At 46.6% G+C, this 12681-nt stretch overlaps 1 protein-coding gene across 1 annotated transcript in view; it reads left to right on the top strand.

The window, feature by feature from the left end:
- Positions 1-12681, top strand: part of LOC111197112 (interaptin-like) — a 526024-nt gene that overhangs the window by 491527 nt on the left and 21816 nt on the right. The window contains exon 3 of the mRNA XM_049475802.1: positions 3635-3975. Coding sequence (XP_049331759.1) covers positions 3635-3975 — 341 coding nt within the window. The remainder of the gene's footprint in view (positions 1-3634; positions 3976-12681) is intronic.

The following is a 12681-nucleotide window of genomic DNA, read 5'->3' on the forward strand; positions in this document are numbered from 1 at the left end:
AAACCTTACCCAGCAGAAGAGCTCTTGGAAGCAGAGACGCTCATTATCCGGTGTGTACAGCAAGAGACCTACACTGAAGAGTTCAGCTGCATTGTTGCCAGAAAGGACATTCCAAAAAGTTCTTCACTAAGAAAACTGAACCCTTATGTTGACAAAGATGGTCTTCTGAGGATAGGCGGGAGACTGAAGAATGGAGTTCTTGAGGAAAGAGAGAAGTACCCTCTAATTATTCCAGGCCGCAGTCACATTGCTACCTTGCTTGTGAGGCACTTTCATGAAAAGGTTACACATCAAGGGCGTGTCTTTACAGAAGGGGCAATTCGTGAGGCAGGATTCTGGATTGTAGGGGCAAAGAACTGCATTAAGATCCTTCATAGATGTGTAACTTGTCTTAAGCTTCGTGGACGAGCTGTTGAACAAAGAATGGCAGATCTACCTGCCGATCGTTTGTCCATGGAACCACCCTTTACCTACGTGGGACTAGACGTGTTCGGCCCTTGGACTGTCGTCACAAGACGTACCCGTGGAGGACAATCCAACAACAAAAGGTGGGCTGTGCTCTTCACCTGTATGAGCACACGTGCTGTTCACATAGAACTTATTGAGATGATGGACACCTCAAGTTTTATCAACGCATTGCGGCGCTTTTTTGCTCTGAGGGGTCCTGCAAAACAGATCCGTTCTGACTGTGGAAGCAACTTCACAGGGGCCTGCAAGGAACTGAACATGCTTCTCACTGACCCTGAAAAGCCCAGTGTTAGGAAGTACTTGGGTGAAAAAGGGTGCACATGGATCTTCAATCCTCCCCATTCATCCCACATGGGAGGAGTTTGGGAACGAATGATTGGGGTCTCTAGGCGTATCCTTGACTCCATGCTTTCGCAGATCATTCCCACACATCTCACCCATGAAGTACTGTCCACCCTAATGGCAGAAGTTGTGGCAATTATCAATGCCAGGCCACTTGGTCCTATCTCATCAGACCCAGAGTCTCCATTCCTCTTGACACCAGCATCACTCCTAACACAAAAGATATGTACTCCTCTGCCTCCCCCAGGGACATTCGACTACAACGATCTCCACCGCCAGCAATGGAGGCAGGTGCAACATCTGGCCAATGTCTTTTGGAACAGGTGGAGGCGAGAATATCTTCCTACCCTTCAATGCCGCAGCAAGTGGCAGGACAACCGTCCTAATATTCAGGAGGGTGACCTGGTCCTGTTGAAGGACAAGCAAGTAAAGCGGAATGAGTGGCCCATGGCTTTGGTTACCAAGACCTTCCCCAGCCAGGATGGGAGAGTCAGGAAGATCGAACTTAAAGTCTCAAGTTCTGGATCAACAAAGACCTTCCTGAGGCCTGTTTCAGAGACAGTCCTTCTCATGAGCCCTAAGACAATGGACTGAACTTAGTATTTGATGGCATTGCTTTTCTTCTTTACTGGTAACTTACATAGTGGTATTTTCGTTACAATACCAGGCGGGGAGTGTTATGCTCTGTTAAAATTTCTATGTGAATTTAGTCAATGTTGTGGTCATTGGCTCCCTCTTGTGGTTGTTTTTAAACTACAGTTATTTTCCCTTTTTTTGTAAACTCTGATGCCATTGGTTATAAAGAGTCAGGTGATTTTGGTAGGTCAGCCATTTTGTTTGCTGTAAAAGACCAGTGTCATGCCGTGGTCTCTGCTGTTAGGTTTCATCTTTGTTTGTGCCTTGGACATCATTGCTTGTAAGTTTATTTTCTTTCTATTATCTTGCTACAGATTATTTAGCACTATGGGAGAGCAATGTTTGTATTTATTTTCATATACCTTAAACAGTGTTTGATTAAGTACTTTCTTTGTATGTTTCAGTTTTACAAAAATACGTTATGAATGAAGACAAGACAACAGTAAAGACAGTCAACTTTACTCCAGCTTCTGTCATTTCTTAACTTGTTCGCTACCTGTTGATTTGTGTATTGACACACACTGAGAGCAGGATACACCCTGCTCATGTGTCGTTAAAATAGCATTAGAGTTTAGGAATATATTAATGCTGATAGGCGTGGTGGTCTGGAAGTAAGGTGTGTTCAGGTAAATATCTGGCGTGTTTCTATCTTGGCTGTGGGAAACACTGGTGCGCTACTGACTGATTAAAACCCTGACAACAGTCAACAGTCAGCCGCGCAATTACCCAAGCAGGTTCACAATGAGCACTGCGCACCCTAAGCAAAATATCACATACTTCTTTACCACAGCACAAAACACCTCAACCAGAGCCTTCAGGTATCAACTATAAAATTAAATATACTTAAAAATATTTCACAGTAACTATAAGTTATTATTAGTTATGTTTTTCTGACATTTATAAGGATTCATATTTATATTCAGTACATGGAATTAATAATCGTAGCTTAATATAGTAGATATAGGCATTCTGCTGTTGTGAAATATACAGCTCTATAAAGCTATATGTTAGCATTCGTTTCTTATCACCAGGTCACATTTATTAAAATATAAACTATAATAATTCATTAATTAAAGTCTCGTCCAGCACACTAAAATGCTGCTGGCTGCTGAAAATGGTCGAGTGCACAGTGGAGAGCACGGCGGAGCTCGCGCATTGCCTCTGTCGAAAAAAAAAAAAAAATAGGCTACAGATATAAACTCAGTTTAGTTAAATCAACTTAAGATGAGTAAGAACCTGCAAAGTTAATCAAATATAAAGGGTAGGTTGAGGTTTTGAATGTGAAACTAATATCAGTTAGTCAGTGTTGCAATCCCAACTTTTACATAAACAATAAACAGAATAAAGAATAAAGTAACATTGCTGTTCCCTTAAATGTGCTGCTGATGTGCAGGTCAGTTTCCTCTGCTGAGACACGTAAAAGCACCACACTGTTAAGATACAAATGCGCCAAAGTCACAGCGCATCTGGCTCTTAAAGGGAATGATTACTGGCACACCCATAATTAATTGAGAGAATTAGTACATGCCTTTTGCACGCTTCGAGCTGCACAAGGCGTATGTTTTTCACGCCTATATGATACCAAGGACACAGGACACGCCCCTAAATCAAGCTGTGCAAAGCGCAAATGACCAGTGCACAATATATCACTTAAATAGGGCTCTATGTCTTATATCTTTAACTTCATCTTGTATTAATACACTCCATGTCATAAAGTCATATTAAAAGTTTTATTACCTATGCTATCTGATACTTTGTAATTCGTGTTTATGTATATTTTGATCACTTTGTGGAGATCTGATTGCATGTGATCTGTGTAAAAAAGCTAATTATTTTTAATCTTCTGGGAAAATCAAGTATTACAAATTCACAGGCAATTAACTGTCACTGTGTGCTTTTATAATATTGTTAAAGAAATATTTTCTGCATTCAGGGAGAAGACGAGATGCTCTCAGGATTGTACTCCTGGGGAAGACTGGAGCTGGGAAGAGTGCTACAGGAAACACCATCCTAGATAAAGATGCATTTAGAGATGATGCATCAGTGACCACTGAGTGTTCGAGAGAAACAGCTGAGGTCAATGGAAGACAGATTACTGTGATTGACACTCCAGGGCTGTTTGATACTGGAGTTGGAAATGTGGAGATCCAGAAGGAAATTACTAAATGCATCTTCATGGCGGCTCCAGGTCCACATGTGTTTCTGCTGGTACTGAAAGTCGGACAGAGATTCTCAGAGGAGGAAAAGGGAGCTGTAGAGATAATCCAGGACATGTTTGGAGAAGAGTCAGTGACCTACACCATGCTGCTGTTCACTGGAGGAGATCTTCCTAAAGACACAATATTTCAGTACTTTGGAGATCCTGGATCTGATATTAGAAATCTGATTGAACAGTGTGGGAACAGATTCCACATCTTCAACAACAAGCAGATCAGAAACCGAATGCAGGTCACTGCTCTACTGGAGAAGATCGACTCCATGCTGGCAGTGAATGGAGGGAGCTGCTACACTAATGAGATGTTCCAGCAGGTGGAGAAAGAAAAGCAGGAGCGAGAGAAAGAAGAACTGAGAGTCAGATATGAAGCAGAGATACAAAACAGAAAAAATGATGAAAAAAAATTTGCAGAGCAAGTAAAATTAATATTCTCCCAGCTGGAGAGACAGAGAGCAGAGTTTGAGAAACAGATGAAGGAACATGAAGAACTGAAACATCTACAAAAGGAGCTGAAGATCCAAATCCAAGAGGAAGTTAAAACTAAAGAAAAGCTGGTGGAGGAACTGGAGAGTGTGAGGAAGAGTGCTGAGGAGAAATCAAAAGAGAAAGATCTTCAGCAGATGAAGACGATGGAGGAACTGGAGAAAGTGAGGAAGAGTGCTGAGGAGAAATCTAAAGAAAATGAGCTTCAGTTGATGAAGATGACGGAGGAACTGGAAAGAATAAGAAGCGCTAAGGATAAATCTAAAGAGAAGGAGCTTCAGCTGATGGAGAAGATGAAGGAGTTGGAGAGTATGAGGAAGAGCGCTGAGGATAACTATAAAGAAAATGAGCTTCAGTTGATGAAGACGATGGAGGAACTGGAGAGTGTGAGGAAGAGCTCTGACGAGAAATCTAAAGAGAAGGATCTTCAGCTGATGAAGACGATGGAGGAACTGGAGAGAATGAGGAAGAGTGCCGAAGAGAAATCTAAGGAGAAGGATCTTGAGCTGATGAAGATGATGGAGGAACTAGAGAGAGTGAGGAAGAGTGCTGAGGAGAAATCTAAGGAGAAGGATCTTCAGATCATGGAGAAAAGGAAGGAGTTGGAGAGTATGAGAAAGATTGCTGAGGAGAAATCTAAAGAGAATGAGCTTCAGTTGATGGAGAAAATGAAGGAGTTGGAGAGAATGAGGAAGAGCTCTGAGGAGAAATCTAAAGAGAATGATCTTCAGCTGATGAAGACGATGGAGGAACTGGAGAGAGTGAGGAAGAGTGCTGAGGAGAAATCTAAAGAAAATGAGCTTCAGTTGATGGAGAAAATGAAGGAGTTGGAGAGAATGAGGAAGAGCTCTGAGGAGAAATCTAAAGAGAATGATCTTCAGCTGATGAAGACGATGGAGGAACTGGAGAGAGTGAGGAAGAGTGCTGAGGAGAAATCTAAAGAAAATGAGCTTCAGTTGATGGAGAAAATGAAGGAGTTGGAGAGAATGAGGAAGAGCTCTGAGGAGAAATCTAAAGAGAAGGATCTTCAGCTGATGAAGACGATGGAGGAACTGGAGAGTGTGAGGAAAAGTGCTGAGGAGAAATCTAAAGAGAAGGATCTTCAGCTGATGAAGATGATGGAGGAACTGAAGAGTGTGAGGAAGAGTGCTGAGGAGAAATCTAAGGAGAAAGAGCTTCAGATCACGGAGAAAATTAAGGAGTTGGAGAGTATGAGAAAGATTGCTGAGGAGAAATCTAAAGAGAAAGATCTTCAGCTGATGAAGATGATGGAGGAACTGAAGAGTGTGAGGAAGAGTGCTGAGGAGAAATCTAAGGAGAAAGAGCTTCAGATCACGGAGAAAATTAAGGAGTTGGAGAGTATGAGAAAGATTGCTGAGGAGAAATCTAAAGAGAAAGATCTTCAGCTGATGAAGATGATGGAGGAACTGGAGAGTGTGAGGAAAAACGCTGAGGAGAAATCTAAAGAGAAGGATCTTCAGATGATGAAAATGACAGAGGAACAAGAGAGAATGAGGAAGGGTGTTGAGGATAAATCTAAAGAGATGGAGCTTCAGCTGAGGATGGAGGTGAAGGAGAAAATAGAAGAGTTGAGAGCAGGTAATAATGACTTTTATTTTCCAATTTTATGCCAGTAATATATCCCAGATCCAGGACTCTTTTCAGCTGCAGATGTATGTATTAGCATAGTACTGAATGTTCTCGTGTTCCAACCCATACATTCCCCGCCTTTACAACTGCAGATGTATAAACAACAGAGATTCAGACACATTGCCAGGTCTATATAGAACCTTCAAGGGGGGTTGCCAGTTGAATACAGAACCCTCACTGGGGGGTTCTGACAATAGTCTGAAGATACTCATGTGAGAAAAAAATATTTTATTTAATACTTAAAACAAATATATATATTGTTAAAATTGTTCTCGTGATCCCAATATCATGTCTCTTCTCATCTCATGACCTGTGTTTTGTCACACCCTAACAGTCAGATATGCTATGTTATTATTTTTGGGCTGTTGGCTAGATATCTTTATCAGGCTTGGTAACAACACTTCCACAAGTTAGAAGTCTGAGAGTAGATAGATTTGTAAAAAAGAAAAAAATGTAGCCAGAAAAAAAGATAAATACTGTTTTAGGAAACAATAACAAAGAGAGCAGCAGTACAGCCATGTTTTCATGTGTTACTGAATTCTGTTTTTGGTAATATTATGTGTTCTATAAGTGAGTTTTTCCATTTATTGATGGTGATATTTTCCCTTGATTTTCAATGTGTGAGGATGTTTTGTTTTGGTGATGATTAGCGTGCCCTGTTTTTCTCAAGTTTGAATTTGAAGTGTTTCCAAGTAGACAGAGCAGATATAATAAACCGCTATAATAAACTGGTGTAGAGTTGTAAGAGATATACAGTATTATAATAGTTTATAATGTTTAGAGTGAATAAAGGAGCAGCTATAATAAACTGGTGTAGTGTTGTAAGAGATATACAGTATTATAATAGTTTATAATGTTTAGAGTGAATAAAGGAGCAGCTATAATAAACTGATCTAGTGTTGTAAGAGATATACAGTATTATAATAGTTTATAATGTTTAGAGTGAATAAAGAAGCAACTATAATAAACTGGTCTAGTGTTGTGAGAGATATACAGTATTATAATAGTTTATAATGTTTAGAGTGAATAAAGGAGCAGCTATAATAAACTGATCTAGTGTTGTAAGAGATATACAGTATTATAATAGTGTGGCGTCGCCACTGGGATCTTCAGGGTTAAGGGGGGCGCCATGTAGAGAACAGGTGCCAGCCAACCATGATCGAGAGTGAATGGGGAGGGGCGGGGTTCGGAACTGGGGGAGAGGGAGAGAGCGGGAGAAATCTGGGGAGTGTTCTTTTTCCTCTGGTCGTGCGAGGTTGTGTTGTATGAATTTACCTTTTGGTGTGGATGGAGAAGAATAAATCTATAGAGAAAAAGATGCAAGAGTCTCCAGAGTGTCGTCCATTAGGCCAGCTCGCCACAGTGGTGTCAGAAGTGGAGCTAACCGAACTCGTGAAAGCCGAAATTCGGCGGCTGGAGGACGAACTGGGATACAGGAGGAAGCACCGCGTGAGGGCGGAGGGCCAAAGTTATGCAGTCGCTGACGGGATCGACGAAGGAGAAACGCGGGACACAAGCACGCAGAGAACAAAGCGTGAGGCAAGAGGGCCACGTGCGCCGGGGAAGGATCCGGCGCCATGTGGCACAAGGCTCCCACCCGGCGCGAGATCGAGAGCTGAGCAGACGACGGCGCCAAGCTGCGCAGCTGCACCACCCGACCAAATAGGGGTGCGGTCGACCCATGCGCTAGGGAGCGGGACAGATGTGGGAGGCGATGCTATACAAACAACAGCGGCGCTGGCCACGAATGCACACAAGACACAAGGCTGGCGGCTACCGAGCTTTAACGGAGGTGCCGACTGGGCAGGCTTCGAAGCCCAATTAGACATCGTGTCGGAGCTGTCCGGATGGTCCGAGCACGAAACCGCCGCCAACCTCTGCCTAGCTTTGCAGGACGCTGCGCTGGGTGTACTGGTGGAGCTGCCGCCGTCGGACAGGCTGAATCTGAGCGCCCTGAAAGCAGCACTGAGGGCGCGCTTCAGCCGCCAACCCCCAGAGGCCATCGCAAAACACCTGCTGCCGGAACGGCGACGGCAGAGCGGTGAACGACTTCCAGTACTCGCATCAGAGATCTCGTTGCTGGTGAGGCAGGCCTACCCAGACTTCCCGGGGGGAGTCCAGGCAAGGCTGGCTCGGGACCAATTCTTGAACGCGCTGAGACCGGCGGAGCTACAAACGCACGTACGGCTGGCGGATCCGGTATCCATAGAGGCAGCTGTAGCGGAGGCGGAACGTGCGGAGCAGATCCTGTCGGGGCGCCCTGGACCATGGAGAGCTGAGGGGCAATCTGGGGGTGGAGCGACGGGAGCCGCGATCGCGAGAGAGAGCTCAAGAGTCTGCTGGAACTGTGGTCTGAGGGGACACAGGGCTGCTGTTTGTCAAGCCCCGGGAAACGGATGCGGGGCCGGCCGGTGAGGAGCGGCGCGGCCCAGGACAGAAATGTTTTTTCCTCGTTGTCTTCTGCTCGTGTCAAGAACCATGCAGGACAATTCATTGACTGTTCATTTGGCGAGATCACGGTAAGCGCTTTACTTGATACGGGGTCATCGGTGTCGCTACTTAGACCAGATGTGGCTCCTAGCGGGGGATGCGAGTGCGCTATCGAGGGGAATGGGGACACGTCCGTGGTCACAGTTACGGGTGAGGCTATACGGCTGAAGGGGCGGGTATTTACTGAGTTTAGACTCGGGCATAGTTCCTTCACACACGAGTTTCTTATAGCTGAGATCGGGGACGAGTGCATATTGGGTTTGGACTTCTTGAAGCAGAACGGTGCGCTAATCGACTGTAGCCGGGGCACAGTGTCATTTAATGGGGAAGTGGTGAACGTAAGGGAGGTCCTGGCCGATAGCAATCCGGGGGTTAATCAGCGGGCGATTTCTGAATACGACCCGCTGCGCGAGCTGTGGGACAGGAGCGTTAAGCATCTGTCGGGGGAGCAGGGCGCGCAATTATGGGCTCTGTTGGACAAATTCAGGGGAGCGTTCGCGGCGTCTGAGCGCGACTGCACGGTTACAAACCTAGCAGAGCACAAAATAGTGACGGGTGAAGCCACACCCGTACGCCAGCGTCCGTACCGGTTCGCATTCGCTAAACGCACTGAGGCGCGGGAGAAAATTCGCGAAATGGCTGAAGCGGGTGTAATCGAGCCGTCCAAAAGTCCGTGGGCTTCCCCGGTCGTGCTAACGAAGAAGAAAGATGGGTCATGGCGTTTTTGCGTGGATTACAGGAAACTAAACGCGGTCACTAAACTAGATTCATACCCACTGCCGCGTATTGACGACTCTTTGGAACAAATGTCTGGGTCAGCATGGTTTAGTACACTCGATTTGCGTAGCGGATATTGGCAAATTCCCTTAGCCGAGTCGGACAAAGAAAAAACTGCTTTCACGATCGGGACTGAACTGTGGCAGTTTCGAGTTCTGCCGTTCGGGCTGTGCAACGCTGCGGCTACATTCGAACGCTTGATGGAGCGCGTGTTAGAGGGTATCCCCAAGTCCACCTGCGTAGTGTACCTGGATGATTTGTTGGTCCACGCACCGACCTTTGACTCGGCTCTGGCAAATTTGGAGCTAGTATTGAGTCTGATTACTGCGGCTAATTTGAAGCTGAACCCGGCTAAGTGTAATTTACTGCAAAACAAAGTGAACTACTTAGGGCACGTAGTGAGCGAGGCGGGGATTGCGACAGACCCGGAGAAAACTAAAGCCGTAAGAGATTGGCCAACGCCGTGTAATTTGAAACAGTTACGTAGCTTTTTGGGGCTAGCGTCATATTATAGAAGATTTGTGAGGGGATTCGCCGAGATTGCTGTGCCGCTGCATCAGCTGACGAAGGGCGGCACTAAATTCAAGTGGTCGAGCGAAGCTGATCATGCTTTTGGGCTGCTAAAGAAGCGCTTGTGTGATACGCCAATTCTGGCGTACCCTAAACTGAACGAGCAGTTTGTGGTCGATGCGGATGCGAGCGATCACGGCATTGGGGCAGTCCTGTCACAAATTCACGACGGGGCTGAACGCGTTATCTCGTATTTTAGCAGGTGTTTGGATAAAGCGGAGCGGAACTACTGCGTAACACGCAGAGAGTTGTTAGCGGTTGTGGCCGGTCTAGAACACTTCCGACCGTATGTGTATGGCGTCCCATTCCTGCTGCGTTCAGACCACGCCTCGTTACAGTGGCTCATGAGCTTTCGCGAGCCAGAGGGACAGTTGGCGAGATGGATTGAGAGGTTACAGGAGTTTGACTTTCAAATTGCGCACCGGCCGGGGCGGAGCCATGGCAACGCGGACGCGCTATCACGTAGGCCATGCGAGAGCGTGGGGTGTAAACATTGCTCGCGCGTGGAGGCTATTTGTGTGGAGCAGGGGCATTGCGCGGCGGTGTTCCAAACCGGGGAACAAGGCGAGGAGACCTACGTGCCATTAGAGCGGTTCGTGGCAGCGCAGAGAGGGGATCCGGAGATGGAGTGGGCGGTCCGAGCTCTGGAGGCGTCCTCGACGCCGGATTGGGCTGATGTAGCGATTAAAGGTCCCGTGGCTAAAGCGCTACGTTCTAATTGGGGTAGTTTGCGGCTTGTTCGCGGCGTGCTATGCCGGGAGTGGGAGGATCCCACTGACAGGGGTGACGTCACCCAGTACGTGGTCCCAAGGGACCTGAGAGATGAAGTACTGCGCGCGGTTCACGGTGCGACCGGCGTGGGGCACTTTGGGGTGACGAAGACACTTAAACGCTTATGCCAACGCTTTTACTGGCCAGGGTGCCGTAATGATGTAGAACTCTTCGTGCACTGCTGCGATGTTTGCGCTGCGAAAAAGGGGCCCGCGCGAGCACCGAGAGCTCCGTTAGTGCCGATGCAATCCGGGTGTCCGATGGACAGGGTGGCGGTCGACGTAATGGGTCCATTCCCGTTGTCGGAGGCGGGTAATCGGTTCGTATTGGTAGCTATCGATTATTTCACTAAATGGCCGGAGGCGTACGCAGTACAGGACCAGAGTGCTGTTACCACGGCAACCAAACTGGTGGATGAATTTTTTTGTCGTTTTGGGGTTCCGGAGACATTGCACAGCGACCAGGGGCGAAATTTTGAATCAGAGGTGATGAAAGAGACATGTAGGCTACTGGGGATAGAGAAAACGCGTACCACTCCACTACACCCGCAGGGCGATGGGTTGGTGGAGCGCTTTAATAAGACTCTGGCCACCCAACTAGCTATGGTCACTAGTAAACACCAGCGTGATTGGGATGCGCATCTGCCCACAGTCCTGTTAGCCTGCCGTTCTGCCGTACAGGAAACAACAGGGTTTACCCCCGCGATGTTGATGTTTGGGCGGGAGCTGCGCACGCCGGTTGATCTGGCGTTTGGGGCGCCACCTGAGGGGGAAGGCGCCTGCGAACCAGGGCCCGAATTCGTGGCCGACTTGCGCATTAAACTGCACAGAGTGCACAACTTGGCCAGGGCGAACCAGGGGGCAGCAGGGGCGAAGCAAAAACGGGCGTATGACACGCGTTGCGTGGGTGGGCCGCTGGTAGTGGGCGCCGACGTGTGGTTTTACAACCCACAGAGAAGGAAGGGACTATGCCCAAAGCTACAATCAGCGTGGGTGGGACCGTGCAGGGTTTTGGGCCGGTTGGGAGACGTAGTGTACAGGATCCGCCGGGGTAGGCGGAGGATGATTGTGCACCGCGACCGCCTAGCGCCGTACCGCCCTAAGCTGAGTAACAGTGGACTGAACGGGAGCCGGTCACCTTCACCGCGGCCGTCGCCGCCGCCGTCACTGACAACACAAACACCTGCTACCGAGGACTGTGCCACGGCTGGGACTGAGAATGGCCGACCCCAACGAACCAGGAGGCCACCTGGGCGTTTGAGGGATTTTGTGTGTTAATCCCTGTTTATGATGTTTTGCGTTTGTTCGGTACTAATGTGTGGAGGTTTTGTACTGTGTTATTATTGGTAGTCGACGGGGGCGTTCGACTCTCGGGGGGGGGGCTGTGTGGCGTCGCCACTGGGATCTTCAGGGTTAAGGGGGGCGCCATGTAGAGAACAGGTGCCAGCCAACCATGATCGAGAGTGAATGGGGAGGGGCGGGGTTCGGAACTGGGGGAGAGGGAGAGAGCGGGAGAAATCTGGGGAGTGTTCTTTTTCCTCTGGTCGTGCGAGGTTGTGTTGTATGAATTTACCTTTTGGTGTGGATGGAGAAGAATAAATCTATAGAGAAAAAGATGCAAGAGTCTCCAGAGTGTCGTCCATTAGGCCAGCTCGCCACAATAGTTTATAATGTTTAGAGTGAATAAAGGAGCAGCTATAATAAACTGGTGTAGTGTTGTAAGAGATATACAGTATTATAATAGTTTATAATGTTTAGATGAATAAAGGAGCAGCTATAATAAACTGGTCTAGTGTCTAGAGATATACAGTATTATAATAGATTATAATGTTAAGAGTGAATAAAGGAGCAGCTATAATAAACTGGTGTAGAGTTGTAAGAGATATACAGTATTATAATAGTTTATAATGTTTAGATGAATAAAGGAGCAGCTATAATAAACTGGTTTAGTGTTGTAAGAGATATACAGTATTATAATAGTTTATAATGTATAGAGTGAATAAAGGAGCAGTTATAATAAACTGGTGTAGTGTTGTAAGAGATATACAGTATTATAATAGTTTATAATGTTTAGATGAATAAAGGAGCAGCTATAATAAACTGGTGTAGTGTTGTAAGAGATATACAGTATTATAATAGTTTATAATGTTTAGAGTGCATTATACGCAGCATTGTCACTGTTCGGTTCAGTAGCATGCTCTGTCTCTCTCTCTCTCTCACACACACACACACACACACATACACAGGTACTTTTTTCTGCAAATGGTGGATTCCATCTGT

The sequence above is a fragment of the Astyanax mexicanus genome, chromosome 3 (genome assembly GCF_023375975.1).
Source record: "Astyanax mexicanus isolate ESR-SI-001 chromosome 3, AstMex3_surface, whole genome shotgun sequence".
In the NCBI taxonomy this organism is placed as follows: domain Eukaryota; kingdom Metazoa; phylum Chordata; class Actinopteri; order Characiformes; family Acestrorhamphidae; genus Astyanax; species Astyanax mexicanus.